At 42.4% G+C, this 27,500-nt stretch overlaps 1 protein-coding gene across 3 annotated transcripts in view; it reads left to right on the forward strand.

The window, feature by feature from the left end:
• Positions 1–27,500, forward strand: part of jmjd1cb (jumonji domain containing 1Cb) — a 192,048-nt gene that overhangs the window by 122,007 nt on the left and 42,541 nt on the right. For all 3 annotated transcript variants that reach the window (XM_071206755.1, XM_071206757.1, XM_071206756.1), the window contains one exon: positions 3,574–3,687. In XM_071206755.1, the coding sequence (XP_071062856.1) occupies positions 3,574–3,687 (114 nt within the window). The remainder of the gene's footprint in view (positions 1–3,573; positions 3,688–27,500) is intronic.

Raw genomic sequence — 27,500 nt, forward strand, 5'->3', positions numbered from 1 at the left:
ACACACACACACACCTGTCTGATACCAGGCACTAGAATAGAAGCCTCATGTAACAGGGTAATAAAGGAACCTTGTGGAACAGGGTAATAAAGGAACCTCGTGGAACAGGGTAATAAAGGAACCTCGTGGAACAGGGTAATAGAGGAACCTCGTGGAACAGGGTAATAGAGGAACCTCGTGGAACAGGGTAATAGAGGAACCTCGTGGAACAGGGTAATAGAGGAACCTCGTGGAACAGGGTAATAGAGGAACCTCGTGGAACAGGGTAATAGAGGAACCTCGTGGAACAGGGTAATAGAGGAACCTCGTGGAACAGGGTAATAAAGGAACCTCGTGGAACAGGGTAATAGAGGAACCTCGTGGAACAGGGTAATAGAGGAACCTCGTGGAACAGGGTAATAGAGGAACCTCGTGGAACAGGGTAATAGAGGAACCTCGTGGAACAGGGTAATAGAGGAACCTCGTGGAACAGGGTAATAGAGGAACCTCGTGGAACAGGGTAATAGAGGAACCTCGTGGAACAGGGTAATAGAGGAACCTCGTGGAACAGGGTAATAGAGGAACCTCGTGGAACAGGGTAATAGAGGAACCTCGTGGAACAGGGTAATAGAGGAACCTCGTGGAACAGGGTAATAGAGGAACCTCGTGGAACAGGGTAATAGAGGAACCTCGTGGAACAGGGTAATAGAGGAACCTCGTGGAACAGGGTAATAGAGGAACCTCGTGGAACAGGGTAATAGAGGAACCTCGTGGAACAGGGTAATAGAGGAACCTCGTGGAACAGGGTAATAGAGGAACCTCGTGGAACAGGGTAATAGAGGAACCTCGTGGAACAGGGTAATAGAGGAACCTCGTGGAACAGGGTAATAGAGGAACCTCGTGGAACAGGGTAATAGAGGAACCTGAGGACTGACTCTCCACAATAGATGAAAGCAACCGATGTGGGTGTGTTCCCTCTCTTTCACGGCCCTGCCTCTTTTTGGGTGGAAACACTCGCTGTCATGTGATGTGACAGGCCGTAAATAGAGATTCTTTATTTTTTACCAATCACATCAAAAAATGCAGAAGTCCGCGCATGTATGTATCTACAAAGAGCCCAGTTACGAGGCCATACAGGCAAACATTACACGTTGTCATTGGAGATGGATCATTGGTGTTGATTTATTGTGATTTGAGTCAATAGGGAATCAGCGTCCCGTCAGTCTGCCAGTGGACGAGCGGCAGGCAGCGGGAACAGATTTCATTAATGCCACAGATCTCTTATTTAACATCTGACTTTGGATCTATTTAGTTTGACGTGCAATACACGACAGCAGGTTTATGATGCAACTATTTGTATTCTTTGTTTTCACCGGAAAGTGGGCGGGGCTGTCATTCCGCCATGCAGCGACCACGTGGCGCTGCTCCCACCTATGAGGAGCAGAGTATACAGTAGATAGTCTGAGTGCACTGCGGTCACAGCACTGCAGATGGGTATGAAGGAGAACAGTGGAAGTGTTGTCTGTGCAGTAACAGCTGAGCTCAGGCTGCAGGCTGACAGACATCTGTGCGTGCGTGCGTGTGTGTGCGCGTGTGTGTGTGTGTGTGTGTGCGTGTGTGTGCGTGTGTGTGCGTGTGGCAGCATCAAAGCGGAGTGTACTGCCTTTGAACTGTCAGACTTCTTCTTAATTTATTCATGACTCCGGAGCACTCCTTCCATCCTGCTCCGTCTCTTTCTCCTCTCCCTCTCTGCGGCGTTTCATCATGTCCTTCTCTCATCTCTTCTCTCGCTCTGCCTTCATCCCTCTGTTCCTCTGCCTCACTTCTGACTTTTGCTTCTTCATGGAAATGAAAGGCTCCTAAAACAATGCGTTGTTCATCACATGTTTAGTATGGAGGATGGTTATGAATGATTGTGATGACTAACCCTCTACTGCTGCTGAGGTGCAGGGTGGGGAGGGTCACTTCACACATGTCATCAGTAACTAGTAGCATGTCAACAAAAGCACCTCATCTGAGTATCAACATACACATGTAACCTGATTACTTTCCGTTACTTTTGGATTACCTCAATATCATATGCAATGAAAATATAACCAAGAGAAAAATAAATCACAATAGGCAATGCAAGTTGATGTAAAGAGCACCTTTCAACACGAGGCCATTCAAAGGGCTTTACAAAAATGAAAGACATTAAAGGTGGGGTAGGTAAGTTTCAGAAACCGGCTCGAGTGCACTACAATGTGAAAGTACGCAGCCGAAAAGAATCCGCCCCTTCCTTCAGACTTCCTTACAGAGCACCTCCTCCAACACACATGACGCGCACACGACGTCAGCAGAATGGTGAAAGTGGCCGTCTGTTGCTGGCGAGTCATTGAAGTGCTGCTGCAATGCACGCCCAATGAGGGCACGCCCAACGAGGGCACGTCCAACGAGGGCACGCCCACTGAGGGCACGCCCAACGAGGGCACGCCCAACGAGGGCACGCCCACTGAGGGCACGCCCAACGAGGGCACGCCCACTGAGGGCACGCCCAACGAGGGCACGTCCACTGAGGGCACGCCCAACGAGGGCACGCCCAACGAGGGCACGCCCAACGAGGGCACGCCCAACGAGGGCACGTCCAACGAGGGCACGCCCAACGAGGGCACGCCCACTGAGGGCACGCCCAACGAGGGCACGTCCACTGAGGGCACGCCCAACGAGGGCACGCCCAACGAGGGCACGCCCAATGAGGGCACGCCCACTGAGGGCACGCCCAACGAGGGCACGTCCACTGAGGGCACGCCCAACGAGGGCACGCCCAACGAGGGCACGTCCAACGAGGGCACGCCCAACGAGGGCACGCCCACTGAGGGCACGCCCAACGAGGGCACGTCCACTGAGGGCACGCCCAACGAGGGCACGCCCAACGAGGGCACGTCCAACGAGGGCACGCCCAACGAGGGCACGCCCAACGAGGGCACGTCCAACGAGGGCACGCCCACTGAGGGCACGTCCAACGAGGGCACGCCCAGCTTTAAGAGCATTAAGAAACATATTATAAAATGGCATTTAAAAACACTCATTTAAAAGCAAAGATAATAAAACATGAATACAATAAGATGTGTTTTACTTGTTTGAGTAACAGTAGTAGTTTACAAATGCTGTTTATGCTTAATACATTAATCAAAAGCATAGACTGTATTTTTGTTTAATAAATCCACCTACTGCATTAAAAAATAAATGTATTTAAAATAAAGACAATTAAAGTCGCCTAAATATAAACCATAAAGAAAATTCCTTCAGTACGTCTCCCTATAATATATTGATCTTTATTTCAAAATGTATTGTAGCGCTGAAATCCTGCTAGTAATCTCTGTTGTTTCTTAAATGTAGCAGTAATCTGATTACCTTTTTTGTAATGTAATTATTATCAAACACAGTTCCCTTTTCCTGTATCGTGGTGATGTGAGCTGTGACTCCCCAAAGCGGCTGATGTGATACCTGGCCCAGTTGGCCCAGCGTGCTGATAGAAGCCGGGTGTCCAGCTGGGAAACTCATGACTGTGTCGCTGCCTGTTGTTGACCATGTTGTGTGTTGTGTGTGTTTCAGGCATTCAAGCCAGTGGTGGGGAAGAGCCTGCTGTCCTCAGTCACCGCGGTGGAATTCTTGTTAGACCGACAGCTCGACTTCCTGTCTGACCTTTCAGCCTCCCAACCGTACCAGGTAAGAATCACACACACACTCTGATGTCACTTCAGTGAGCAAGGCATCGTGGAAGCATGAACATGTGGTTCCTCGTCTGTACGAATCGTAGTTCCAGTTTTCCAGCGTACAGAAGTTAGATAGCGTATTAAAGTAATGTTGGTTTAAAATGAACTTGTTGTCTGTGCTGAATTACTGAAGTGGTTTCAACGTAAGAGCAGTTAACACATCATTGAGATTCATTCGACTGATGCACTTCTGATATGATTTACAATATTTGTGTGATTTTTTTGCTGTTGCCATAATTCCTACAATCATTGAAAAATAGATTACAATGTTCATGTTCATCATGATTTTATAACTTAATCAAAAATGTAATTTAACACATATTTAGCCTTTAAATAAATAGTGTGGTTCCTGCGTTTGATTATCGCACTAGTACATGTTGCAATTTTGATGACATTTGGATTCATGTGTCGCCTCAGTTTCTGTTGGCTGAGAGAGAGCTACACAGATACTGTCCTGTGGTAGCTATACTCACTGTAACTAGATTGAATTAGCTAATGGAGAATTAGTCATTCACGATTAGTTTGAGGCTGGAGACTGCAGTCATGGAGAGCAGGGGGGGGGCTGTGTTCCATATGGAGGTGGCGCTGCCAGCCCTTAATGTGAATGTAGAAACATCGTGTGCAGCCACAGTTTGTCCTCTGACAGATTGTACACATGCCTTACTCATAAACTGCACACACATTAACACTCGCTGATACATAAACACATCACAGATACTGTAGCTGCACAATTGGCAGTGAATCACAGAGTTGTACATATTCTGGTGTTATGCGGCTGCATATTTGATGTGTGTGTGTCGTGTGTGTGTGTGTGTGTGTGTGTGTGTGTGTGTGTGTGTGTGTGTGTGTGTGTGTGTGTGTGTGTGTGTGTGTGTGTGTGTGTGTGTGTGTGTGTTCTGCTGAATACAGCTTGTAGTATTGTGCTGGCTGGAACACTGTGTTCCACTCAGTGTCAGGCAGACGGAGACTGTGTTCTGTCTCCATTAGGGATGTAACGATACCAAAAACTCACGGTACGATAATATCGCGATAACAAGTCCATGGTACGGTATTTATTGCGATATTGAATAATACATTTTTTCAATAACACATTTTTTTACTCGGAAAATGTTTCTTTATTAAATAATAAATCTGATTTGTACAGCATGTTAGTCGGATAGCAGTATTTTAAAGTGTCAAAAACAAAGTGACAGCAACAGACTGGAACAAGAAAACCAGTGTGTTTGTACCTACAGTACTACCAAACAAAGTAGGCCTTTTCTTTGTGCCACTGCATCTCACAAATAAACAAGGACATTTAATAATCAGACCCTGCAATAAAATAAATCAAGTTTCACTTTAGTTTTTCAAGTAACTCAACTCAAACTCACGAGTCACTCACTCAGCATCATCAGACAGGTTTTTAGGAATATGAGAATGTCCACATCTCCAGGTAGAAGCTGGGATGTTTGGGCGTTTACAATACCCCCTGCTCTGGAAACAACTCTCTCGCTTGGTACTGATGTTTCTGGGACAGCAGTCGTCGCGTTAACCGAATATTTTATTTAACAATGACGGAAAAATCTGAAAGCAGTCTGTCATTTTGACAGATTAGAACAAACTCGGAACAGCACCAGCGTTTCCCCGCAGCGAGGCTCTGGTGTTATGCCGTGGTACGCATGCCCTCCAAAAGGAAATGATATAGTTTCCAAACCGTACTTTGCCGTACAGATCAGCACATGTCTGGGTGGTTTTGCTTTACGCTGTGCGCGCTCCCGCGAGGTGCATGCACACACGGCATAACACCGCCCCCCCCCCCGTTGACAGTTCACGAGCGTGCTCTCTCTCTCTGTTCAGACCCGACGGGTAATAAGGGATTATGACGGATATTTTACGATCCTGTCTGTCAAAATGACGGACAGCGAAAAAGTCTAACGCCACCTCAGTGGGACGGAGAGATATGCTTTGGCCATGGGTGACAGCAGTGGGTCAAAAAAACAATACAGTTGTTGCCAAGAAGGCGAGGCTTATTGACAGAGATATAAATATACTGTTGGTACTTGTCCATGTCTCTAGGTGTGTGCATGTAGCCCTGTAAATACCATGTCCTTTTGTGTTCTGTTGTTTTATGTTCATGTTGTAACCTACTTGCTGCCATGTTGGACAGGTCTCTCTTAAAAAAGAGATCGATGATCTCAATGGGACCACCTGGTTAAATAAAGTGTTTTAAATAAAAAAAATAAATTAAAAAAAATGGCGGTAGATTTTGTCAGTCTCACGACGGTACAGTATGAGTGCTCATTAACAAGTCATAATGTGGACCAGAAAGCAGTGCAGTCAGCACAGCGTGTTTCACACACACACACACACACACACACACACACACACACACACACACACACACACACACACACACACACACACACACACACACACACACACACACACACACACACACACACACACACACACACACACAGTTTTCTCTCGAGGCTGGCATGGCCTGGATTGACTCCAGCATGCTAACATAAAGACATATCTCTAATCCTTTCTACACAAAGCTATCTCTTTCAATATCTGCACCGCTTTCCACTATTAATACCAATACTACTAATGTTTTATTTTGTTCTATTTTATTTTTAGGAGTATTATGTCACATCATCACTGCTCTATATTTTAATGTTATAAAAGTTTGTTTTTAAATAGTTTTTTATAATTGTTATATTATATTTAATAATGATATATTATAAATGTTATATTTATATTTGTTATGTCATTCTTCTTAGAATGTATCTTCTTTAACTGTGTATGTATGCACCGTATTCACCACTGCAAACTCTGATTCTGATTGGTAACGCATTACTATAAATAGTTGACCTACTAATCAGGAAAGTCTTGTAGTTAGTTGATGTCCCTTACACTAAGCGGATCTCTTTCAACGTAAGGCTGCAGCCACACCACAACGTAACGGTCGCATCCGCTACAGTTCTCTATCATATAGACCAGGGATGGGCAAATGGCGGCCCGCGGGCCGCATGCGGCCCCCACCTCCTCTTTTTGCGGCCCTCAGATTAATTTATAAACAACGTAATTAATTAAAAAATATATATATATTTCCACTAGACTCCTAGTTACGTCGCGAGCTGCGTTGATGATTTCAAATACGGCGAAATAATCTGTGACGCATTTGTGTGTATTGTGTTTGTTTCCCGGGGAAACCCTCACAAGAAACACCGGCTGTTGTTATGCCTGCTGTGACGTTAAGTTGCCTCTTGTAATTATGCCTTTACAAGCTTAACAGTTGTTTTTATCATCTGAATTTGGCAAAACAAGTTTAATATTCTTAAAACCAAGACTTTTTTTATTTGAAATCAGATGAAAACAAACTGTCCCGGACCCTGCCGTGTTATCTATGATTACTACGCTTTTCATTCATAATGTCAGCGGGAGGGAGGGGGAGCGGCGCTGAGGAACAGCAGAGTGCGGGCTGACGGGTGTCTGTGGGGACACTCCCCTTATTGTGGAATAAGGGGAATGCAGAGACTGGCTACAAGTGTTTTAGGTTCAAGTTAGACAACTATTGTCTGGGTTAGTGTTCATGACTTCATGTGTATGTCATCTAATGGTTCATCTCAATACACACATTTTCCGTGCTTTCCAATTGTTTAAAATAGTTTTATTCCACTGTTTAATAACCTGTTCAATACAAACATGCCACTTGTACAAATGAAATAACATTTCTGTGAACTGATATTTGTTTAGTGAGCTTATTAGAGGATGTTCCCATTTTTTGGGGATGTTCCCTTTGATTGTAAAATGTCAATGAAGATGTCAGACTTAGTATATTTGTTAATAATTACATACAACACATGGAATTTGTGTGTGTGTGTGTTCCAAGTGAGTCTGCGGCTCCCTGGTGACGAGTACATCAATGATGTGGCCCCCACCACCATCAAAGTTGCCCATCCCTGATATAGACGGTTCGGCCACACAAGGCCGACATGGAAACGCAGAAAACGATAACGATACAGTACATTAGCCTGTATGCCTATGATAAATTGCCTTAGCTAAACCTTGAGATAACTTATCCATTAGCTAGTAGCCTTAGTTAACTATAATTATTATTGTCTTTTAGCTAATTAGCTGTAAACTTGAGGCACTGGCAGTTTAGTAATTTGTTCATCTCCACTCACCTTCAAAATAAGCCAAGAAAAGCCGGCATAACATGGGACAGTAAAGTGGGAGGTGCTGCTACCTGTCGGTCTGAAGGGACTGCCGCTGTGCAGGAGGGGGGGAGGGAGGGTAGAGAGAGCATAGGAACTTCACAGTCTAATCTCCCGACCTGATGTTTTTATTTTGTATTCAATCAATATATTTTTGGAAAGGGAAACTGTGCGCAAACAGCAGTAGATATATATTCATTTATTAAAAAGAAAAAAGGGCGAAAAAGGGCACTTTCTCTGGAGGAAGAAAAAGGGCAGGGGCTCAAGCCCACTTTGATGTCTGTGTGCACGTGCCTGCTTGAAATACATGTAGTTGTTTACTCTTCTCAGTACTTTATATCATTCTGAAACGGGTCATTTTGCAGAATTTTACTTTTTACACTTCAAGTACATTTTGATGCTCATACTTTTGTACTTTTACTCAAGTAGAACTTTGAAATCACAACTTTTACATGTAGTGGAGTATTTAAGACCATAGTATTTTTACTTAAACTAAGGATTTGAGTACTCCTCCAACACCGACAACCTGCACACACACATAGTCACACTCCCAGTACCCACAGCAGCAGTAACTGGAGCCATCTGAAGTGAAGGAGAGTGGGAAAGTGGGAGCCTCAATCTTTCCTCCATTCTTGAAGTGCTTTGCCCGCACAGAGCTGCCTTTTCTTTGGGAGACCTTTGAACCTGACTGAGCAGTAAAAACAGCTCCACACACTCAGTCAGAGCAGTGGCCACTCCCCTCTCTGTTTTTCCAGTTGGGCAGGAAGACCAGAGGGAGGAAGAGGAGGGAGGGAGGGGGCTACAATCTGTTTGGCATAAACTGTACAATGAAGTCACTGTTTCGGGGGCCAGCCTGCTGCTTGTGTGTGTGTGTGTGTGTGTGTGTGTGTGTGTGTGTGTGTGTGTGTGTGTGTGTGTGCGTGTGTGTGCGTGCGTGTGCGTGCGTGCGTGTGGGTGGGTGGATGTGTGTGTGGCTAGAAAGTTCTGGTGTGTTGAGGACAGGAGGTGAGGAATAGAACAGTTCGTGCTGACTCAGTTTGTCCAAACGGCACACTCTGAGCCCAGTAACAGAGCGTGGATTTTCCAGGGTACTGTGCTGGAACGTTCCCTCTCACACAGTGCTGTAGACACTGAGGGAGCACTGACCAGTTTTCTGTCAACTCCAGATGAGAAAACTAGGTAAAAAAGGGGAGCCTATATGTCGCTTTGATGACTCATGTTCTGTTCTGCCCTTCTCTGGGACACATCAGCACAACGCTCGTGTTTACGCTACAAAAGATATATGTGATCAAATGTGTTGCCGACCCCCACCACCAATGGTTCAAATGGTCAGATCACACCGAGTCTAGGGAGTATGTAGAACTGTCCATGTGATACAAACGCTCGACACATGTAGGGTCAAAGGTTAAACGTGTCGCTCCCTGTCTCTCCCAATTCCATTTCAAATATAAGTATGCCTTTGTATGAATAACAGGTAATAATTATACAATTCAATAAAAGAAAAGGAAGATACTATTCATTGTGTGAAGAAATAATTAAGATATACCCAGTTTGGGAAATTCCTTTGTCACAGCAGCATTTAGTTTAGTTTAGTTTATTTATTGATAGTGTCGTGGACGGTCCCCATCGATGAACTGTCACAAAAACAGTAAATGGTGCAGCTTTAGCCGACATGGCTAATTTCCAGCTGTTGTCCCCGGCCAGATGGTAATAGACACCCTTAAAATTACAATATATCAACAGCATTAGTTATAAGAAAATATATTAAATAAAATAAAAAGGAGGAAAGACAAGTATATACCGGTGTGAGGATAAAAGAGAACAATAAACAACACACGTTACTACATACAGTACATGTCACAAATAGCACATCACAATCACATCACAGGAACGAGGGGCAACATCCATGATCACAACATGTAACACAACATGTAACACTCACGCCATACTCAACACAGACTAGTGTGTGCAGGTGTAGTTCTCAGTGAACCATGTTTTTAAGTGAGCTGTGAAGGTGGGATGTGTGTGTGTGTCTTTGATTTGAGTGGGTAGAGAATTCCAGTGTTGTATTGCTGTGACCGAGAATGATGACTGACCAAAAGCACTCTTCCTGAATGGGACTGATAGGTCGCCACGTGTGGAGCTTCTAGTGGTCCGTCTGGTGTTGTTACGTTGAGTAACCAATGAGCTAAGAGGGGGAGGGGCTGTATTGTGCAGGATTTTGTAAACCAGAACGATGTTCCTATACTTTATTAAATCTTCCCAACTCAGGATGTCATGCTTGTTGAGGATGGTACAGTGACGGGAGCGGTTAGGTTTCTGGTCCAGTACTTTGAGGGCTTGTTTGTACAGGGTTGCTCGTGGCTTCAGCGTGGAGCTGTTTGTTTGCCCCCAGCTTGTGAGACAGTATGTAAGATGTGACATGATCATGGCATTCATGTATCATTTGGCAGAATTCAATGTCATTGTGTTTCTTATGTATTTAAAATGGGCTAGGCTAAACTTGACTCTTTGGGTCAATTTTTTGACTTGTGTTTTGAATGTTAAATTAGAGTCAATAATGATTCCAAGGTACTTAACCTGAGGCACAATGTTAATATGTTCACCTGAGATGCTTATATTTGACACAATGTTGCATTTTCTTTTTGTGAAAAACATTCCAACTGTTTTGTTGACATTAAGCTGAAGACAGGAGCGGTGTAGCCAGCTAGTGATCAGCACTAAAGCTGAGGTCAGTTTATCAGCAGCCTTTTGCTTTGTATTGGCAGGCACATATATCACAGGGTCATCGGCATATAGCTGTGTTTCCACATCAGGACAGACAGATGGCAGGTCATTAATATATAGGGTAAAAAGAAGTGGACCAAGTATTGAACCTTGTGGTACTCCGGTGCTTAAGTCTAGAGTTGGAGAGAGTCGATTATTGACGATAACATGCTGACGCCTACCAGTGAGGTATGATTCAATCCAACTGAGTGTTAATGGAGAGCAGTAAAAAGCCGACAGTTTGGACAGAAGTACCTTATGGTTGACTGTATCAAAGGCTTTGCGTAGATCCAGAAATACTGCACCAACAACACCTCTTTTGTCAACCAGTGCTTTGACCTTTTCTATAAAAAAGCAGTTGGCTTTTTTTCAGTTGAATAATTTGCCCTGAAGCCAAACTGCATGGGATGAAGTTGAAATGGACTGTTGTTTAAGAAGGAGACAAGCTGTTCTGACACCCACTTCTCAGCCACCTTGCATACTACAGGTAAGATGCTAATTGGGCGGTAGTTGTTGATGTTCAGAGGGTCACCTGACTTGAAAATGGGGGTTACAATTGCAGTCTTCCATGCACTTTGGGAATGTCCCATGTAATATAGATGAATTGATGATTTGGGTAAGAGGGCAGACTAAGTAATCTTGCAGTGATTTAAGCGTTGTAGAATCCATAGCATATGTGTCCTTAGCTGTCGAAGTTTTAAGAGAATTAATAATTGCTTTGGTTTTTAATTCCGATATGGGTTGAATGCAAAACGACATCTTACTTTCGTCGACTTTGATAATATGTTCTGCTCTCAAAGGAAAGTTCTGTGCAATCTCATCTACAGAGTTGATCAAATGTATTAAAAGCTATGGAAAGTTGTTCTGGGTCTTGCACTAGGTTACCATTCTCTTTTAGTTCTAGCTGCTTTTCTGGCCTGTGCTTGATTCCCAGTAAGGTTTTAATCTGTTCCCAAATTATTTTAGTGTTACCTTTTGCCTCATTAATTATTGTTATGAAGAAGTTGGCTTTGGCCTTTCTGATTGTTTGAGTTACTTTGTTACGTAATGAAGTAAACCTATGCCTGTCAGTAGTTAATTTAGTTTTCAGTGCTCTTTTCAGTGCAACGTCTCTTTCCTTCATCAAGTTCAATATATCCGTATTGAACCAAGGAAGTGCATTGTTTTGATTTTTTCCACTTTTCATTTTTCTGGAGAACATCTGCACTAAATCATGTAGCTTGGTCGCAAACATTTGGCTGTCTGTTTCGACACTGCTCCCAGTTAGCATTCTTTCCCAGTCAGTCTGTTGCACAGCTTGCTCAAAGTACATAAAACAAAGATTATGTTATTTGGAAAACATAAAACAACTCCACAGATAACATACACATAGAAAGAGTATATGAAATTAAGTTCCTTGGTGTGGTTTTAGACCACAAAATCAGCTGGAAACCTCATATCACTCATGTAAAAGCAAAACTGGCTAAAACTATCGCAATATTGGGAAAAGCCAGATACATTCTGGACTATAACTCATTGTATACTCTATATAACACACTAATATTGCCATATCTGATTTACTGTGTGGAGATTTGGGGAAACACGTACAAAACCAACCTACAGCCGTTATGCACATTACAAAAAAGGGCTATAAGAGTTATCAATAATGTTGGATATCTTGAACACACTAATGTATTATTTTTGAAGTCACACATATTGAATTTCATTGATCTGGTTAAATTTAAAATGGCACAAATCATGTACAGAGCCAGACATAATCTACTTCCTAGGAAATTAAAAACATTGTTCGTAGACAGAGAGGGTGGGTATAATTTGAGAGGAAATCTACATTTGAAACAACTCAAGGTCAGAACAACTCTGAGAAGTATGAGTTTAACAATCTGTGGGGTGATTTTATGGAATGGTTTGGTTTGGAGTTCAAACAAAGCACAAGCATAATTCAGTTTAAAAGGATGTACAGAAACACTTTTTTGGAAAAATATGAGAATGAAGAAAGGTGATTGAAGATGAGAAATGATTGTATATATAAAATGTAAATGTATGTAGGAATAACTTGCATAATGATTTAAAGGACAATCATTGATCAAGTAAGGGGTGGGAATTAATAAGCATGTGCTTCCTCCTACTCCCTTTCGGACACATATGATTTATTATTATTATTAATATGAAGACTTTTTTTGTTGAATATACAAATATTACCATGAATGTGGATAAATACTGTATTATAACAATACGGTATTCTGTTTTTCACATTTGTTATTTTTTAATCTGTTCGAAATAAAGACTGAAAATCAAAATGAAATGAAAGTTTGCAAATTCATTTTTTGGTATTCTTAGTTGTTCCAAAGGTTTATAAGAGTCGTGGAACCGATTATTTTCTTTAGACAAGCATTGCACATGAATTACAAATAAAATAAACATAAACAGCAAATATATATATTTCTGTATAGACAGTAAAAAATAAACAAAACACGACAGTATGTAAATAACAAAAGTTAAAAAAAAAATTCTCTCCGGTAGTCCACCAGCAGATGACAAACACCCACCTCTCCGCCTCTTCCAAGGAACGAGGGGACCGTGCGGCAGAGTTTCAGTTCGATTTTTTTCCGCCGGTCAACATGTCCATTAAAGTTTAAATTAGAAAAGTGCCGGTCAAAGGTCTTCTTTGTTATTCATTGAGCTTTAAAACAAATGAATAATGACTCTATATAATCATATATAAGAATAAAACACAGAGGACGGAGATCTCTTTTTCTCCCCCTCTTCTCCCCGCTGCAGCCCAGCAGCTGATCTCAAAGTGCGCTCCCCTCTCCTGCAGGGGGGCGTGGTCAGCTGCAGCTCACAGAATCAGCCCCCTGCAAAAACAGCGCTGGAAAGAGCAAATAGAGCGAAATCAGGCATGGCTAAAATGCAGGATCTGTTTGGTATTTTGAAAAAAAAACTATATTTATATACTTTATATAGGTATGGCCTTACAATATATTGTTGTATAGCATGATATGTCCCCTTTAATAGGGGATTTCAATTTTGACGGGGCGATTCTATTTTAATAGCCGCCAACAGGGGGCGAAAGAGACGAGTGAGCGATACAGGGAGAGAAACACAGAAGAAGAGACGAGAGAGCAGAGAGGAAAGTGAGTGAAGGCAATAATTAGAGATACAGGGAGAGAAGCGGAGAGGAGAGTGAACAGGCGAGTTAGCGGCAGACAGGGAGAGACAAATGATTACACATGGCGCTCTCCAAGAAGAGGAAAGTGGACAGTGAGAACAGAGCTTTTAACCCTGAGTGGACTCATTCGTGTTCATCCTGCCCACTGGGATCACAGAGCCAGTGTGTCTCATTTGTTCAGAGACCGTGGCGCTCATTCAAAGAGACAAAACGCCACTATGAGACAAAACACAAAGTGTTTGACCAAACATTCCCTCTCAAGTCAGAACTGAGGTCACACAAAATAAGCAGTCTCAGAGCCCGATATGATCAGTCCACCAGGATCAAAATAAAACTAAATATGGTTCCAGGGCAGGCTAACCGAGGCTAACCAATGAGCACCTGCATGTGTGTATGAGAATGGCCCTGACACCATTTGAGCCCAGATTTAAACTCCTGGCAGGACAAGCTCAATTCTCGCACTGAATCAAAAAAAAGTGAGCAATGGACTGCAATATAAGAGGGAAAGAAAGAGAAACTTTAAAACTGTTCAATTGTTATGATGTGTAAAGACTGATATTGTTCTATAATCGTTAAAACTGTTACTGCAAGTCATGATGTGAAACGGTTAACAAAGAAAAAGGGAAACTCAAGCTGCTGCTACACTTTATTTTATTTATCTAAAATCAAGCACTTTTAAGATGCACACATATTCAAAAGCTATTTGATTTATTTCCTCTATTTTATTTTTAAATGCAGCCCGAGAGGAACATTATACACATATCCACAGTATTTACTGTATATCTGTATAGTTCAATGTTAATTGACAATAAATATTGTTATTTTTGAATTGTACTTTCTTTATTTGATTGGCAGTCAGTTGTTGATTACATACAGACATTGATAAAGCTACAGGCTACTTCAATATATATCACACTAATTCATAAAGCAAGTTAGACATTTTGATGTTCCGGACCTTTGCATGGGGAGATTTTCTCTAACTGGACCTCGTTGAATTTTAGTTGAATACCCCTGGTCTAGAGTATCTCTATTGAATATACAATATTTATACAGGTTAACAAATAACATTGAAGTCAATGTACTTCGCAAGGCCAGCCCCCCCACTAACAAAATGTAAACTATTTACATTATAAGTTAGCCAACGTTCACTATTTGCTTATAAATTAACAAGCAACTAGAAAATGCATTTCCTGCAGAAAATGCGTGTGAATGCTGTAAACTGTGAACATTTGTGGCTGAATTTAGCTGAAAATGCAGAAAAATATGTTATTAGCTGAATGGTAGCTGCTTTTAGCTACAACAATGCAGAAAAAGCTTAATATTTAAAAGAAAAGGTTTAACAAAAAGGTATAAACAACAACATGTATAGCCTTGATGTCCTGAAATAGCTGAATAATGTAATAGTTGAATGGTTTCTGCAGCTGAAAATAGGCTGAAGGAGTTAAATATCAGATGTAAGTAGTAGTGAATGAATTTGTATTACGATGAGAAAAGAAAGTAAAAAGGCTTGGGAAAGCAGCAGAATATTTGAACTGCAAACTTTTGAACTAACTTGATGGTGAATTATCTGTCGCCATGGCAACGACATTTGATGACACCCCATAATACGCTTAGATGTCTTGATGGCTGCATTGTTACCAAACCTGTGAAGTTTTGGGCCATTTCGAGCATTTTCACTGAAGTTATGAGAGAACCGTGTTTCATGGTGAGCATTGTGTTGCCATTAGGGCTGTCCCGAATACCATTTTTCGGGCTCCGGATATTTGGTAGTAATCAGCAGCGAATATTCGGCCCGCGCGGGGGGGTTGGGGGGGGATCAGCAGCGAACCGCTTCAACACGTGTATTTCGGTGTATTCACAGCATTTTATTATTCTACAGTATTGTTGTGTTATAGTTATTTGTCAATGTAACCCAAGTTGTGTTCTTTGAAATTGAAAAGGATATCACATTGTGTGTGTTACTTTTGTTGCAGTTGTATATGTCTTAAGTGTAATTTGGCTTGGCTTCCTATTTATGGACATGTTTTTTTTTTTAAGGAGAGTTAGCGCTGTTGACAGGAAGTTGTTGTTGCTTTGGAAACAACGTGACAGAGATTAACGGAGAAAAGTAATATCTACATATAAAGACGGAGAAAGTAAACTATAACGTTTATGGTTAAGTGTTAGCACCCCCCGAAGAGGCACAAGCGCTTACGTTGATATTGGAGATTTCAATAAATTCTATTTGAAAAACAAACAAAACGAATATCCGAATAACGAAATAGAAACCTGAATAGTACTCCAACGAACGAATATTTGGATATTCGGGTACAGCCCTAGTTGCAATGGCAACGGCATTTGAAGAAATCTCAAAACTGTCCCGTAGATGTCTTCACGGCTGGACTGTTAGCACACGTGAAGTTTGAGCACTTTTTGAACATTTTCATAGGAGTTATACATTACATTAGGAGGTTACATTACTCTCTCTCTTCTCTTGATCGCCCTCTCTCTTCTCTTGATCACCCTCTCAATCTTCTATCGCCCTCTCTCTCTTCTCTTGAGCGCCCTCTCTCTTCTCTCTCTCTTCTCTTGCTCGCCCTCTCTCTCTTCTCTTGGTCGCCTTCTCTCTTCTCTTGGTCACCCTCTCACTCTTCTATAACCCTCTCTCTCTTCTCTTGATCGCCCTGTCTCTCATCTCTTGATCGCCCTATCTCTCTTCTCTTGATCATTCATCATCATCGGTGTGTATCAGTAAGTCGGACCCATTTCCGGTGAGGGTTGGCCTCCGCCAGGGCTGCGCTTTGTCACCAATCCTGTTTGTAATATACATGGATCGGATTTCGAGGCGTAGTCGTGGGGGAGGGGGTCTGCAGTTTGGTGGACTAAGGATTGCACCACTGCTTTTTGCAGATGATGTGGTTCTAATGGCTTCATCGGTCTGCGACCTTCAGCACTCACTGGATCGGTTCGCAACCGAGTGTGAAGCGGCTGGGATGAGGATCAGCACCTCCAAATCTGAGGCCATGGTTCTCAGCAGGAAACCGATGGACTGTCCACTCCAAGTAGGGAATGAGTCCTTACCCCAAGTGAAGGAGTTCAAGTATCTCGGGGTCTTGTTCTCGAGTGAGGGAACAATGGAGCGTGAGATGGGCCGGAGAATCGGAGCAGCGGGAGCGGTACTGCAGTCGCTTTACCGCACCGTTGTGACGAAAAGGGAGCTGAGCCAGAAGGCAAAGCTCTCTGTCTACCGGGCCATTTTCGTTCCTACCCTCACCTATGGTCATGCAGGATGGGTCATGACCGAAAGAACGAGATCGTGGATACAAGCGGCCGAGATGGGTTTCCTCCGCCGGGTGGCTGGTGTCTCCCTTAGAGATAAGGTGAGAAGTTCGGTCATCAGGGAGGGACTCAGAGTTGAGCCGCTCCTCCTTCGCGTCGAAAGGAGCCAGTTGAAGGTGGTTCGGGCACCTAGTTAGGATGCCACCTGGGCGCCTCCATAGGGAGGTGTTCCAGGCACGTCCAGCTGGGAAGAGACCAAGGGGTAGACCTAGGACCAGGTGGAGGGATTATATCTCTTCGCTGGCCTGGGAGCACCTTGGGACCCCCCAGTCAGAGCTGGTTGATGCCGCCAGGGAAAAGAAAGTTTGGGGCTCTCTGCTGGAACTGCTACCCCCGCGACCCGACCACGGATAAGCGGGAGAAGATGGATGGATGGATGGATGGATGGATGGATGGATTCTTTTTTTATCAGATGTTCCTGTGATGGCAAATATTAACACGGTCATGGTCAACGTCAGATTGATTTCTACAGCGCTTTAAAAAACAAACTTGTTGCATTTGTTTGAAAATCTGATGTCACCATATTTTCCTTTTGAAAAAAACAAACAATTCATTATTCTAGGAATGTTTTCAGCAGGAAATGTTTTATTTTGGTTCCCAGAATATTCTTCTGAAAGGTAGGATAACGTTCTTTAAAAACATTCTTGAAATGTTTGGTGATAACCTTCTTAAGATGTTTTTGATAACCTTCTTAAGATGTTTTTGATAACATTGTTAGAACATTATGCCCTACTTTTCTTAAAACGTTTTCAGCGGGACGTTTTATTTTGGTTCCAAGAATGTTCTTCTGAAATATAGGATAACGTTCTCTAAAAACATTCTTAACATTTTGGGTGATAACGTTTTTAAGATGTATGAGCTCATTGAGACAATGAATAGGACGTATAAAAACGAATTTGCATTCACTCACATGCACTTATAATCACACTAAGGTATGTAGGCCCACAGTATTCATAATATCATATGTGTAAAATATTATGAAAACATTCCTAGAACAGTGAATGGTAACATTCTCAGAATGTTTTTAGAACCAAAAATGTCTAGCTGGGCTGTTGTCGCAGTGGAAGGAAACATCCATTGAAAGTCAGTGTGCTGCTTTGTGATGCTTGTTCAAGCAAGATACTTGGCATCTCATCTTGGGTGCAAGTTCATCAATGTTTGGGGTCAGGCTCTGAGCTGAGGAGATCCTCAGGATTGAGTGAAGGTGCAATATACCGGCGGGCCAGATCTAATAGTAATTAGAAATAATCCTGCGGGCCGAAATTAAATCCACCAAGGGCCTGATTTGGCCACCGGGCCTTGAGTTTGACACATGTGATATAGATGGTTCGGCCACACGAGGCCGACAGGGAAACGCAGATAACGATAATGATAACGGGTCCCAAGGTGGGTAGATCTGCGGACGAAGCACTCTCGGGGGCCAAACGGATACGCCCTATAACGATCATTTCCTGATAACGATGACGCAATAGCCCCACCTCTCCTGCTCACCCCCGTGTCCCCCGCGTCATTGCTGATGTGTTTCGCCAACAACAACAACAATCGAGTGTTTCGAGCCAGGTCCCGGTATCTCTCAGGACAGTGCACCCAGCACGAGCTTCCAGCTAGATTTGACAGGACAGGAGACACGCAGCTCTGCATGACAACCTGCAGCTCTGCATGACAACCTGCAGCTCTGCATGTCAACCTGCAGCTCTGCATGACAACCTGCAGCTCTGCATGTCAACCTGCAGCTCTGCATGACAACCTGCAGCTCTGCATGACAACCTGCAGCTCTGCATGACAACCTGCAGCTCTGCATGACAACCTGCAGCTCTGCATGTCAACCTGCAGCTCTGCATGACAACCTGCAGCTCTGCATGACAACCTGCAGCTCCGCCCGCTGTGATGGAGCGATGAGCGGAACAAAACACACACTTCAAGTTAAATCATCACCCTTAGCTATTTTAATGACCTCTCAAACTACCTAAACTAGTTGTAAACTAGTTTATTTTGACTGTCGGACCACTCATTACTGGATCAGCTGCTGCATGAGACCACGGACACTGACGGGCTGTCAGGAGAGGGGGAGGAAAAGAGAGGCTCCGTCCTCCGTCTATTATTCTTATATTATTATAGAGTCGTTATTCATTTGTTTTAAAGCTCAATAAATAACAAAGAAGACCTTTGACCTTTGGCACTTTTCTAATTTTGTCTGGAAGATTTAAACTTTAACGGACATGTTGACCAGCGAAACCCCACCTCTGCTGCTAAAGCCAGCGCGGAGAATAAACAGAAGGGCAACCATGGCAACCATGCATGCGCGAGAAGTCTTCTTCGCTGATTTTGGTGTATTTTGTGGCAGAAGTACAGCGCCACTTACAGGCCTGGCATATGTACTACAGAGTCTCCAGCGGTTTCGAGCGGTCTCGTGTGGACGGACACGTTTCTGGTGCCTGTTGCGTGTGGACGGAAGACTTTTTGATAAAGATTTTGGCTCGTTTCCGTTATCGTCCTCGTGTGGCTGCAGCCTCATCAGTGTCACGTTACTCTGAAAACGTCTTGTGGGCTTTCAAATACAGGTCTCACTCACTCACTCACACACACACACACACACACACACACACACACACACACACACACACACACACACACACACACACACACACACACACACACACACACACACACACACACACACACACACACACACACACACACACACACACACTCACTGAGACACCTGTGGTGTCAGTTCACACTGCTGCTAGATGTAGAGGGATCCCCTTACATGTGGTCATTAACTCACTTGCCACCAACAGCAGGCCTTTCATTTTAGCAGGTGACAATTGGGTCAGATACAGTGACATCTGTTAGTAGGACATCGTCAAATAAAAATTCTGTAGCATAAATGAAACTGTTGTTTTTAGTCCCATCTGTGCTCCATGAAAGAAGATGTCTGTGATATTAAGATCTATATCACCAAATGAGAGTCAATTGACTGTGAATTATTTGTGCTTTTTGAGAAACTAACTCAGTGGCAAGATGCTTTTAAAGGGAGGCAATCCTCATGACAAGCATTTTTAAATAATTATCATCCGATAAAACAGACCAGTCTCTGCCAGTCTTTACGTTATCAGTGATTTTAAGCTGATTAATTACCGAAATAACATCAACCCTGTGGGCGGCGCCATTTTGACGAGTCACATTACTTATATTACCGGAAGTGACGTGAACTATGCGTTTGGTGTCGAGGACAAATTGACGTATGGGCTTTGTTCATGTTGTTTACTCTAGTTACTCTCACAATTCTATTGAAATATGCCTCATTGTATCGCGAAACATTGCCACAATTCGGATAGGAACAATCCACGGAATGCTCGGTTCCATCTATTGCCAACGGGTAAGCGGAGGAAGTACGTTCGGAGGCAGTGGCTAGCGAAATGTGCTCGGCCCAACCGAAAGATCCACAGGCGCATGTATGCAGCGAACATTTCCGGATGACTACTCTGAGAGTATGATGAAACATAAAATGGGATTTATTAATCAACCATTACTTAATGGGGATGCAGTGCACTGCCAATGCCAGCCAGCGTAAGCACATTACGCAGCAGACTTTACTTATTGTTTACTACGTAAGGAAGCAGGAATTGCAGGACCCATAGCGCATGGAGCACAGAGCGGACAGCAGATAACGGAATTGCAGTTTTATTGCTTATAGATTATCAGAACATTTCAAAGGGGACACAGCCCCATTGGATATTAACCTATGGATTAACTACATCATCGTTGTTATCGTTGTAATGCCATTGAAAACCAGTTTAGACCAGGCAAAGACGAAGGTAAGACATGTTAGCCTAGCGCATGTTAGTACCTAGCGCCACTTGTTTTGGTGTACGTTTTTGTTGATAACGTCGCGAGTTTGTATCTTTCAGTGTTGAGGTGAGCACCGTTAGATTCTGTGTCTTTACGATCATAAACAATGTGTTGGATGTGCAGCTAGGATAAGTAATAAGGGAGCTAGGAGTGATTTTCGGTGCAGTAATAGGTTAGCATTTTTCGCTCCGTGCTAATTCAGAGGCTCACTGTTAGCATTGTGTGTTTTAGGATAACAGAGTATGTTTTTTATTTTTTTCACAGTTGTATTTGGATGGAATTAATACCTATAGTGATAATTCAAAGTAATAAAATGATTTTTACAGTGAAAAAGTTCAAATGGAACTGATGGTTCCCAAATTACCCAGAGGTGAGTCCGCCTGGACTTTATTTTTCTAAACTTCTTCCTCAGCTGACGAGTCCGAACTCAAATACTCCGCCATGTTTTCGTCGAATGAGCTGTTCGTGTGTTTACAAAGTGAACGCATAGATGACGTCACGACCTAGTTTTTCGGATCATGTGACTACTGAAAATGGCCAAAATGGCCAATAGAGTCTGTCTGCAGACCGCAGAACGACCGCAGGCGTTTCCTATAGGGGCGTTTCCTATAGGGCGTTTCCTATAGGGCGTTTCCTATAGGGGCGTTTCCTATAGTGAACGACGGGAGCCGCCCGCAAACGAGACGTTTTTTGTTTTGTTTTTGCGGAGGGATCTAGATCGGCATGAAGGCACATTATGCAATGTGCAATGTGGACATTATCCCGCTTATTACACACGGCCACATTCTCAACAAAGTAACGACATGACTCCCAATAATAATTGAAATGCTTTTATGGATTTAGAAAAAGATTTTATTGATTTAAAAAATAGTTTTTTGTATTGATTTAAATTGACATGCATCCGCTAAGAAAAGTAGTCCGTTGTTACTGTTTGAACTAACGTAACAACGGCAGGAACTGCTTCTATAGTGTTTTTGAGGAGCTTTTTGATTACAGATTTGAAAACATCGTTGCTTGCTTTAAAAGTAGCACAATTCATTATGTCAAACCTTGAAAGATATCCCTGCCCTAATGCCAAAGTAACTGGCAACTATGTCGCCGTAGCTATGATGTCTATGTCTGGACCGCTGCGTAAAAAGGAGGGTTTCTGACCCATTACTTCTCTTCCTACTTTTTGTCCCCCTCTTCTCCCCGCTGCAGCCTAGCAGTTGATCTCAAAGCACGCTCCCCTCTCCTGCAGGGAGAAAAACTATATTTATATACTTTATATAGGTTGATACAGTAGCCCCTTTTTTTAAATAGTTGTTATAGGTGTTGCCATCTGTTTTGTGTAGCGTGGTTCTACAAGCAAGTCAATGCATGAATTGGGTGGCATCAGAGAGTTACACGGGTCTGTAAATGCAATGAAAACAATTGGCCACAGCAAATAATTTATATTAAACATGTAATTTTTACTTTTGAATACTTTAGTACAAAGGATGTCTTGAATAATTTAAGTGATATATGTGTACACATATAAATAATTAGTCAAAACAGTGCTACATTTGATTTAATTAAAAGGTATAATATGTGGTAAACTGAAGAGCCCTTTGGGAGCCGAAAGAGCCGGCTCTTCTTGGTGAGCCAAATGATCCGGCTCAGCAAGAAGAGCCGGAATTCCCATCACTAGAACAATGACTTCTTCTGCGAGGATTTATAAAAGCAGCTGGATAAAAAAAGTTAGGAAACGCCCCTATAGGAAACGCCCCTATAGGAAACGCCCCTATAGGAAACGCCTCCTTACTGCGGTCTGCAGACAGACCCATCTCAAAATGGCAGCTGCCTGACGGAATATACAGGTTTTGATAAAAAAATAGCTATAAAATCATTATTTACCGGGGAATATCGCTGATTTCTTCAGGGTATGGTTTAAACATAATGTTTCACTAAATACTGAAGTTTTTATTAACTATCTAATGACTGGAGCCTTCCTTTAAGTACATTTTGTAGCTAGTATGAAGCCCTTAAATAAATGCAATATTAATTGTTCCTTCCTTCACATGTATATTAATCCATCCACATACACAAAGTATTCAAATATGTTATACTGTACAGATGTATACACATTGTTACCTTACATCAATACATATTTGAACAGAACAATCCAAGTAGAACTGATTCCTCATGTTCATAAAGTGTGATGGTGTCATAGTGGTTTGTAAAAACCTGGGCAACAACCTGTTCTAAATGTAACTGTGGACATGGTGTAAGCTCCATCAGGGAAATGGCTCACAGTGTATCACTCCCAGCTGACCCTCAGCAGGGCGGGGTTGGTTAAAAAATAACTTCATCAATGATCACAGCTCTGCCGGTAAACTTAAAGTGATACTGTTACCAATAGGGCCAGACATGTGTACCAGAGCAGTTCACATGTCCAACATTCATCATTCCACTCCCTGAGCAACATTATGACTGCTGGTGCTGAAAGAACAATAATCACAAACTGTCACAGACTGTTCCCTCATGCCTCAGCCTCACTGTCTCCACGGCAACAAGCGTTGTCCCTGAGAGGAAGTGTTTAACAAGCCATCTGTCTTTGTCTCCATATCAATGTGAATGTGTGTCATATGTGTTGTTATATTACTAATTATCTGTTGCACGAGTTGTCCTTGTGTCACACTGTTTGTAACCACAGCAGAGCTCAGACAAATAGCCCTGAGCTATAGAAATAATCTCAGGAAGAGGTTACAGACAATTAATTATCCGTCATGTATTTCAATACATCTTTGTTAAAGTCACACAATAAATCCCATTTCAAATTGAAAGAGGTTTCTTTACTTATACTGTGGATCAGCCAACACCATGTCAGTGGGCTCAGAACAGATCCACAGATTAGTTCACACCATGTCCGGTGACTGCATCCAATTCAGCATCGCTGGCAGGAGAGGCTTGTTTAACTACAACATATTTTACACAACCTTCCACAACATCTGCATCATCGTCCGTTCACCCATGATGTCACTTGTGCCACTGGACAGGGATACTCCCTGACTGAGAAGTCACTGGCTGTGTCGTTGCTGGTTCAGTTCATCTTGTTATCATGCTGCAATGTAAGACAGATGCTGTGCGTAGCTGTGCTTCAGGATAGAGAGCATGACTCTAAGCCTTTATTGTGTTTTATATGTGACTGCCTCAAGGCCTTATGATATCCTCCACAGTAAGCATTTGAACGTAACAAAAATGCTGATCACCACTTACATTGATTTTTGAGTGGTTTAGTCATTCAATTGGATTTCAGTCAATTGAATGAAATGTCGAAAGCTGACCACCATAGGAAATGAATGAGATGATGTTTCTCCATCAGATACACAACCACACATCGACAACCATGGTCCATTTTTAATACATTTTCAGTGTCTATTCTTTTCACTGCAGTTATTCATGTAAAACATGTTAGCAGCTTAAAAGGTTATGGTGATGATTTATGTGTTTGTGTTACTGTAAGAGCAGTTCAAACAGATCGGTCAGAACGGACTGGGAGCACGAAGTAAGGAGGGAGAAACATTTTGTATGCGTTTCTGTACTTCTTGCTATTGTGTTGATGAATTTAGAGTCAGGTTGTGTGTTTTCTGAGAGAACGCTACAGCACTTCAGTCAGTGCACGGGAAACACGGCGCTGTGCTTAACAGGGCCTGTCGTTACGGCTTGTGTTTCTCTGCAGTGTAATAGTCATAGATTCTTGTCGCAATAGCAACAAGAACAGGTTCAGGAAGGGAGAGCATGGGCAGATTGTGAGATGGATCATCAATCACAGACAACATTGTGCTCTCTGATAAGAACATACAATAAACTGGGTCAGCAGATACAGCTGTCTGTTGGGATACCACACGACGGTGTGTGTTGGAAACACTGCGATTGATACTGAATCTTTGTGTTCATGCACCAGATTCTCCGCTCCTTTTCTATTTCTCTCCACTCAAAAAACAGACCAACTGGTCGTCATGGTGACCATGTTGCCTTGGTAACACAGTCTCTGTGTGTGTCATGACAGGCCAACGGTGAGCTAGAATAGATTACAGCGGTGTTGGTAGAAATAGAGCAACACACTCATACGTGTGTGTTATTCTCTAAACATAGCTGCAGCACAGTGAGCTGTCAGGTCTACAGGAGAACATGCGAAATATTTGGTGGACATGATTTTATTAAGGCTTTATTTGATCTTTACACACAAGTTAGTTCAATCAATCAATCAATGTTTATTTATATAGCCCAATATCACAAATGTTACATTTGTCTCAGTGGTCTTCACAGTGTGTACAGAATATCAGTATGACAATACGACACCCTCTGTCCTTAGACCCTCACATCGTACAAGGAAAAACTTCCAAAGAAAACCCAGTTTTAAAGGGAAAAATGGGAGAAACCTCAGGGAGAGCAACAGAGGAGGGATCCCTCTCCCAGGACGGACAGACGTGCAATAGATGCCGTGTGTAAATTGAAAAGATAATACATTTGCAACATAGGTAGTCCAAATGTTTGGAAATGCATGTGTGTATAATAGGAAGATGAATCCACGAGGATATCCATCCAGGACCTATGATCCAGGACCACAGCCACGACTCGCGATCCAGCGCTCGCGATCCAGGACACAGGACCGCAGGATCATCCATGACTCCGGATCCCAGCGTATATAGACACCAAAAAGAAAGACATTTGGGGAAGCTGGGTTAATCGGAACATGAGTGTACACGGGTATAGACAGAGAGAAGGAAGAAGTAAGATGTCCCCCGACAAACTAAGCCTATATCAGCAAAACTAGGGGCTGAATCTAATCAGCCCTAACTATAAGCTTTATCAAAAAGGAAGGTCTTAAGTGCACTCTTAAAAACGGATAGGGTGTCTGCCGCCCGAACACAAACTGGAAGCTGATTCCACAAATGTGGAGCTTGATAAGAAAAGGCTCTGGCTCCCATTGTACTTTTAAAGATTCTAGGAACAACCAACAACCCTGCATTCTTGGAACGCAATGCCCTAGTAGGACAGTAGGGTATAATGAGTTCTTTAAGGTAAGATGGCGCCTGCCCATTAAGGGCTTTGTAGGCGAGAAGAAGAATTTTAAATTCTATCCTGTGTTCTATAGGGAGCCAGTGTAAGGCAGCCAGAACAGGAGTAATGTGGTCCCTTTTCCTAACTCTGGTTAGTACACGAGCCGCAGCATTTTGAATCAGCTGAAGCGACTTGAGTGACTTCTTGGTACTCCCTGATAATAAAGAGTTACAATAATCCAGCCTAGAAGTAACAAATGCATGGACTAGTTTCTCTGCATCGTTTTGAGGCAAGATATGCCTGAGTTTTGCAATGTTACGTAGATGGAAGTAGGCGGTCCTTGAAATTGATTTTATGTGGGCGTTAAAGGATAAATCCTGATCAAATATAACACCAAGATTCCTTACAGTCTCACTGGAGGCCAAATTAATGCCATCCATAGTTAGTATGTCTTTAGATAATTTGTTTCGTAGATTCTTCGGGCCAAGTACAATAACTTCAGTTTTGGTCGTGTTTAACATCAAAAAGTTTAAGGTCATCCACGTTTTTAAGTCCTTAAGGCAGTCTTGAATTTTATTTAGATGATTAATTTCATCAGGCTTGATTGATAAATATAGTTGAGTATCATCCGCATAACAATGAAAGTTTACAGAATGATTCCTTATAATATTGCCTAACGGAAGCATATATAATGTGAACAAAATAGGTCCGAGCACTGAGCCCTGTGGCACTCCATGGCTAACTTTGGTTTGCGTGGAAGATTCATCGTTAACACGTACAAACTGAGAGCGTTCAGATAGATAGGACCTAAACCAGCCTAAAGCAGTTCCCTGTATGCCAACTAAGTGCTCTAGTCTTTGCAATAGGATATCATGGTGGATTGTATCAAATGCAGCACTAAGATCGAGCAAAACAAGAATAGAGACAAGTCCCTTGTCTGAGGCTATTACAATATCATTTGTGACTTTAACCAGAGCTGTCTCTGTGCTATGATGTGTTCTAAAGCCAGACTGAAAATCTTCAAATAAATCATTGTTTTTTAAGTAATCACACAACTGTTTTGCGACCGCTTTCTCAAGAATTTTTGAGAGGAACGGAAGATTGGTCTATAGTTGGCTAAAACCTCTGGATCGAGGTTGTGCTTTTTAAGAAGCGGTTTTATCACTGCTACTTTGAATGATTGTGGAACATAGCCTGATAATAAAGACATATTCATACTATTTAATAAAGAAGTGCTAATTAATGGAAAAACTTCCTTCAACAGCTTAGTTGGAATTGGGGTCTAACATACATATAGTTTAATATTGTAAAGAATATTAGATATTGGTTTGCCTTTTTGTAATGATGTATCTGTATTTATTTAGTAAAGACAGGAAACACAAACAAAGACAAGCATATTTAATATGTCATACAGTCCCCCTGATTGTTTTC

This window comes from Pseudochaenichthys georgianus, chromosome 19 (genome assembly GCF_902827115.2).
Source record: "Pseudochaenichthys georgianus chromosome 19, fPseGeo1.2, whole genome shotgun sequence".
Classification (NCBI taxonomy): domain Eukaryota; kingdom Metazoa; phylum Chordata; class Actinopteri; order Perciformes; family Channichthyidae; genus Pseudochaenichthys; species Pseudochaenichthys georgianus.